Raw genomic sequence first — 7,220 nt, forward strand, 5'->3', positions numbered from 1 at the left:
AGAAGCGCACTTTTGGTCATGTATTTGCAAGAAAAAATATAGACATATTATTTCCCACCCAAATATATAGTATTGGAAACATCTAGCTACACAGGTACACCAACACATGTATAGGAGTTCTACAATCTCTCTACTTGAGGAGAGACATAGCTTTCTAATATCAAAATTTGGTTCACCCCCTCACCTTCGAAGAAAAATTATGCAACATGTCATACTAATCTACACCTTGCAGAAAATGCATCGACCCGAGAAATATTTGGATTCATATGAGCATGGATTTTATTCAAAATCGCACTTATCTACACTATGTATGACATGCAACACAAGTTGGCATCTTCTTTGGTTGTTTGCAATCTAGATTTAGCATCTTGTTAGTACTCGGCTAACTAGTTATGAACATTGATCGAAGTACGCCGTGTTTTAATTTTAAAATTCATATACTTCTTTTGTATTATTCATCAATGTGTCGAGCAACAATTTCTGCAAAAAAAAAATTGTCGAGCAACAAATGAAAAACTTCACTTGTTGCTTGGCAGATCTATGACGAATAATACAGATGAAGTATATAGAGCAACATGTGAAGTTACAGGAATTTTCAAATGTTTCTAACGTAATTTTTACTCTTGCAGTATGAACTATCATGTGCAATATGTATGATTTGGTGGATCAAGATGATAAGCTTCTACACTACCTAGCCCATAATTATAAGGGAACGGTCGTCTGGTTGTTTCTTCAATACAAAAGGAAATGGCTAAGGGGTTTTCCTTTCTAGAGAACTTTCTTAGTTATGAATCATCACAGATTAATCACTTGTAAATTAGTCCACATAGATATTTACCTTTTTATGTATTTCCTCTTGACTTGCATGCAAAGGATTTGCCAACTTGAGCGGAATCGACATTGAGCTTTACTTTGGATAGCACGCCCATTAATTTGCTCCATATGTGCATATTGATTGAATGACGTGGGGGACTTTTAAAGCATACATTTCACATTTTTTTTGAAAAAAAAACTTCAACAAAAAGCTAAGTAAAGTTTTGGCACTAACCTTATTGAACAACAATCTTCTATGTAGGAGAATTATCATTGTACTGTAAAATTTTGATGTTCTAATTTGGACCTCTAGAGAATGAAATCTCATTGTCATGTGCCCCTCAAGAATCTTTTTGGTTCCTTTACGACCCCTGGTAAGAAAAAACAGATTGAAAAATCCATCGCATCTTTTTTTTTACATTTCACTTCCAACGATCCATTTAGCTTTTCACTTTTCGTTCTTTGCTCCATTTCTTTTACACCTTTTATTATTTTCCATCCAATGAGTTGCCTCAACTTTCAAACAGAAAAAACACATCATTAAATAGCGAGTGACATCTTTATGACTAATCAACTTCATTTTTCAAACTCTGTTGAGTTGTTGGATTTATAAGCCTACATACTAAATATTTAATACATTTAAAACATTAAACATAACTATCATGCAAATATTTAACTACCATACAAAGCTTACACCATAACTGCAATGAACTCAACAACTTTGCATTGATAAAATAATTACCAAAAATATTTTTCATTACCACTCAAGTGAAGCACCACATATGCATAGCAAACAATTAGGAATCCATGCTCTTCAAGATGCAATAACTAAACAACGTATACACCATATATCATACTACCACAAAAATAACTACCTATATTAGTTTTGGCCATAAGAATTATCGTCGTTATGGTAGAAATGCACTTCTATTTAATGAGAAATCTACATCCATCAATTTAATATGTGCTGCTACAACTTAGAACCGTAACAAAGTTTAGGTTTCATTCTCTCATACATGTCTGAATTTGTAACCTAAGCTCACTTTGATCATGTATTTGTAAGGAAAAAAATACACGATCAAAGTGAGAAAAATATATAGACATATTTATTTCCAACCCAAATATTTAGTATTGGAAGCATCTAGATACAGGTACAACAACACATATAAATGAATTCTATAATCTCTCTACTCGAGAGGAAACATAGTTTTTTAATACTCCATCCGATCTAAATTAACTGTCGCACCTCTAGTACAACTTTGTGGATCTGAGTAACACAATTTGATTCACCCCTTGACCTTTGAGGAATAACTATGCAACACATAACACTATTCTACACCTTACCAAAATGCATCAATTCAAGAATTAACTGGATTTAAACGAGCACATATTTTATTAATTGGTGCACTTATCTACACTATGTACGACATGCAACACAAGCTGACATCTTCTTCAGTTGTTTGCAAGCTAGATGTAGCTAAACTACTAGAGGTTTGATCCGCTTGAGCTGTCGACCATGGAGGCATCATCAAGCAAAGTTGAGTCCCCTACCCCAAAATCTTGGTAGTCGAGCAGCCAATCCGTCGTTCCAATGTCCCACGACATGGTGGAGGGAATGCCATTGAACTTGTCAACATCATTTTCGACTATGAAGTCAAGCCACGGCTCTTCGATGATGCCAATGGCAGGGAGGTCATCCTCCTCTTCCAGCAGCCATTTCACTAGTGGATCCTGATCATGGATGTTGTTGCTACCACCCGTAGTGTTGTCGGTGTTTGTGCCCGATAAGTTCGGTGGGCTAGACTCGCCGCCGACCGATGACGCGTCCTTGTCCCTGTTGATGTGGGTGTCCTGCTGCTGGCATTGTTGCCCATTGTTGGACTTGCATTCTATCGTGATGGTCGAGGATTGTGCAGACATTGTGGATAGGCTAGCTTGTTGCGGCTGCTTTCGGACTTCGAGGGGCACGTGTGTGATCGGGTCAATTCCCATCTTGATGAGCTTCTTCTTTATGTGTGTGTTCCAATGGTTCTTAATCTCGTTATCTGTCCTTCCTGGTAACTTGGCAGCAATCTTGGACCATCTGCATAGAGCCATTGACAAAATTAAAACCAAATAGTAGTACACATATGGAAAATAGACAAAAGCTTTCAAAAGCGCATTCAAGATTTCATAACTCTTGAGGATTATTAAATAAATTATCTGCATTGACCGCCAAAAATAGTATTTGTCACGGAAAACATTTTAAATTATAATGATTTGTTCTATATTTTTCACTAACATTTCTGTATGAAACTTTGTCCATATCTTCCAAAACATAATCGAATTAGAGAAAAATTAGTACCTTTTAATTCAAGACTATTAGAGCATCATGCAAACATGATGGTTATGTAAGAATTAAAGCCAACGGAGTACGTTCGTCCTTGTCACTGATTCATGGTTTCTTTCTAACGTTGATTACATTTTTACTATGCATGCCTTTTTAACTAGCTACATATATGCATGTCACAACTAGTCAACACTTTCATGAACAACTTGGGGATATGGAAGTACCACGAGATTCAAATATCACTATCCACTACATCGACATCATCTGTCTCTTAAAGCTGAGTAGCCTTTTATCAATGACAAAATAATAAAAGTGGTTGGTAGAGTGAGAGAGTGGCCTTTAAAAAAGTTCCAAGCGTGAGAGGCAGCTCGACCCCTGAGGGCGATGCTTTCCATTTCTGAATCCAAGGCTTAGGGTTTTCCTCAGCCACACATGGAAAGCTAGTGCTACTACTGGTGGCTGCTGGCTCGATCTAGGTCACTCATCTTGAGAGCGATGGATACAAGAAAAATAAAAGGTAGTGGTTATTGCTGGAATTTTTTGCTGCTATGCCACTAGGCTCGAGAAGGACAGTCAATATATATACTGACACTTTGTTTTGCGGAAAGGGGATTCCCGCGGCCTCTGCATATACTGATATTCCATGTTTAGGATTCCTAAAGGCTAGAGCTAGACCAACAATGCTAATTTAAAGTTTGGGACATGAATTAGTTGCTTTTATGAGTGTTAGTTACCATTCATACAAACATGGCATGAGCTATGCCTTTGCATTAAGGATCATTCATCTGTTCCGCCATAGTTCCTTTTCTGTCCTATCTACATCAGTTCGTGTGTACGGTACATCAGTGGTACACGTAGGTCATAAACCTCATGCGAAGGCAATAGGTCACCAGCATGTCACACTTATTCTTCGATGACATATTTTGCCATGGTTTTACAATTTCCAGTGGTATCTGGAGTATTTATAAATCTTCACAATTACTCCCTCCGTCCTACAATATAAGATTGTTTTTCTTATATTGTGAGACGGAGGGAGTAGATACTCGATTCTATTACTTGCTCAACGGAAATAACATGTTCATCACAAGCAGCAGAGGGGACTACTACTTAAGTCACCACTCCCATATATATTATTTCAGCGGTGGCTAATAATTCCCTGCTTCCTAGTACTGCCTAGGCACGATCGATGTCACATGCATCGATCTCTGTCTAGCATTCCAGCTACGTACTAGCTCCTGTCAAAAACCCGAAAAGGTACATACATACTGCCTTGTAGCTCACACCGCTGATCGATCACTTCGTTTTCAAGCAATTTAAGAATTTTGTGTGTGTGCTCTTGACAGTTGAAGTTGTTTGGACTCAACAGCGATCGACGGAGACTTCACAGTATAACCTATATACATCATGGCGACATGGCTAATGGCTACTCTCTGGCTAGCTCGATCCAAATATTATTGGTCAGGTCCTTTTCGTGCACATTAACCAGGCACCATATGAATGCATGGATATCGATATCCTACCTTTACTCTAGCGGATTAATCCTGTTCTTACCCTAGCTAGCTAGAGGATAAGCTTCAGACCACCCTATATCGCTCCGTGATCATCGATCCATATATGCATGCGTGCATGCATGTGGAGACTCTCATGCATTTTCCCTTTCTGCATATGTACATGCAAGTACGTGGGATGAGAAAAGATATGTACCTATTGCCGAGCTTGGCGTGGAGGTCGACGACGAGCCGCTCCTCGTCGTCGGTGAGGAGGCCGCGCTTGAGGTCGGGGCGGAGGTAGTTGGTCCAGCGGAGGCGGCAGCTCTTGCCGCAGCGCAGTAGGCCGGCCAGCTTGGGCACGGCGCGCCAGCAGCAGCGGCCGGCGTTGCCGAGGATGAAGGCCATCAGCTTCCGGTCCTCCTCCGCCGTCCACGGCCCGCGCTTCACCCCCAGCTTGTCGCAGCACGGCTGCCGCCCCATCGTCCCCTATCTCCCGCTGCTGCTGCCGGCGCCGGCTCTTAAAAGGCCGGCCGCGAGCGCGCCACCAACCCCTTCCTCGGCGGTGCGGTGTGATCTGATGGCTTGGGCAGGGGAGGCGGGGTAGCGAAGGCAAAGCATGCAATGCACATCGATCGAACAGTGTGACAAGTGCGTCGGAGCTGCAACCGAAGCGTGTATATATATAGCGCTCCGTCCATAGGCTAGCTATAGATCTCTTTTTAATCTACGGTGATGGTGAGAGGGAGGGAGGAGACAGGCCGAGCCCCACGAGGAGCACTTGGTCGTCCGAGAGACACCACTCTCATACTGTACACCTTGCTGCTTTCGAATCCTGCTTTGTACAAAGGCTGTTACTAGTCTCTCGCAGTTTCTGTTTCCCCAACAGTCAAAAAAAGGCTCTTGCTTTACTCGACCGATCGGCTTGGGTGTTGGTCTCGTCACATGTCGAAAACGATGTGTGTACATACCGATACTGGAGACACATACACATTCCATATAGGAACAGCAACATGTGTACTACTATGTGCCACCTAATAGCACATGCCACGAAAGTAGATTGGTTTCTTCTCACTTGGAAGTTGCAATAGTTGTCAATTAGGGTATATATGCCGTCGCTATTAAGAGTAATCTACCTCTCTCAATCGGAAGGTAGAAAATAAACGATAGAAGAAGGAAACAACATTTATATTTTGCTGCCGCATTTACCCCGAAGTTTTTCCCGTGGGAAAAACTTCCGACCTATTCATCAACTATCAAGGTACGTGGTACAAAGAACACCCGAATAAAAATTAGATCCAAGTCTATAGACCACCTAACGACGACTACAAACACTGGAGCGAGCCAAAGGCGTGCCGCCGTCATCGGCCCTTCATCATCGGAGCCGGGCAAACCTTATTGTAGTAGACAGTAGGAAAGTCGTCATGCTAAGGCCTCAGAGGACTAACGCTCCAAAACAGCAACCGCTGTCGATGAAGAGAAGCTTAGATCGAAAAGATCCAACCTGTAGACACACATAGATATGAGGGAAGACTGGATCCAAACGGATCCACCGAAGACAAACGCCAGCCAAAATCCCCTGAGATCCATCAGAGGAAAACCTCCACACGCCCTCCAACGACGTTGAAAGCACCAATACCGGGAAGGGGGCTAGACGGGAAGAACCTCATTCCATCTTTCGGAAGCTGCCACCGCCTTGTCTTTCTGAGCAGGACACAAACCCTACCAAAGCTTAAAAAATACCTGAAAACTGAGCCATCCCGCCGGCAAGGACCGAGATCCACGGCGCCTCCATGGCCCTAAAGCCACAGGAGACAAGGCAGACCAGCGGCTACGCGGCTGGTGGCAGCGGAAACCCTAGCATTGGCGGCCCTTGCGTGTGTAAGGAGCGAATGGGTATTCATTTACCCCGAAGTTGTTACATTACACCATTTTTTAGCCTAGTTAATATGTTTCTTCGATTTTGACCGGTTAGGCCCATTTGTTAGGCCAACATAGCTGGTGACTTGGATGTCAACTTGAAGGCGCAAACCAGCTAGTGTGTCCTCCGAAGCTGAAACAGCGGTGGCTACCTCTCCATTGACTAACTCCTCCTTGCTTCGTCCTTATTCTAGCGGTGTGTTATTTGCTATTGTCGACAATCTAGTGGAGATAGGTCTTCGCCAGTTTCATGAATCTTCAATTTGACCTTATGATGTGTTGGTTCCTTTGCGAGGCGGAGAATGTTATTGTTCCTTTGTGGTGGCAGCGGGTAGTAATTTTATTCTTTGCCGGTCGACCTCTCCCTGATGAAGGATCTGATAGAGATGTTGTTCAACCAGCTTTAAAACCCTTAAGAAGAATGCCCTCAATGGAGTTCTCATGGCTGCGCTGATGATTCCTTGATGCAGCAAAGTTTGCTTCGGTGTGTGTGGTCTCGTCGAAGAGAACTCATCCTTTGTTATTTCTATATGTCTTGTCAGGTAACTACACCCACGTGACCGGACCTGCATTCGGGACCGACGGTAAAGGGTCAATCACCCTAGTCTTCTAAGCCATATGCACCGTGTGGCTCAGAGAACTAGGGCTGCAAATGAGTCAGCGAGTTGGTC

At 42.5% G+C, this 7,220-nt stretch overlaps 1 protein-coding gene across 1 annotated transcript; it reads right to left on the minus strand.

Annotated features, from left to right (window-relative positions):
- Positions 1-2,178: 2,178 nt before the first annotated feature.
- On the minus strand, positions 2,179-5,268 carry LOC119302602 (protein ODORANT1-like). Its single transcript, XM_037579641.1, has 2 exons — positions 4,847-5,268; positions 2,179-2,896 (listed from the first exon to the last, which is right to left on the minus strand). The coding sequence occupies exons 1-2, from the start codon at positions 5,110-5,112 to the stop codon at positions 2,299-2,301; spliced, it is 864 nt and encodes a 287-aa protein (XP_037435538.1). The 5' UTR covers positions 5,113-5,268; the 3' UTR covers positions 2,179-2,298.
- Between the last annotated feature and the right edge of the window lie 1,952 nt (positions 5,269-7,220).

This window comes from Triticum dicoccoides, chromosome 5A, assembly GCF_002162155.2.
Source record: "Triticum dicoccoides isolate Atlit2015 ecotype Zavitan chromosome 5A, WEW_v2.0, whole genome shotgun sequence".
Lineage (NCBI taxonomy): Eukaryota > Viridiplantae > Streptophyta > Magnoliopsida > Poales > Poaceae > Triticum > Triticum dicoccoides.

What these genes read in the sequence shown, in the direction of transcription:
- LOC119302602 (XM_037579641.1), bottom strand. Translation starts at nt 5,112, where the DNA reads ATGGGGCGGCAGCCGTGCTGCGACAAGCTGGGGGTGAAGCGCGGGCCG. An exon ending in CACGCCAAGCTCGGCAATAG is followed by an intron (nt 2,897 to 4,846) that starts GTACATATCTTT and finishes GGCTCTATGCAG; the next exon opens with ATGGTCCAAGATTGCTGCCA.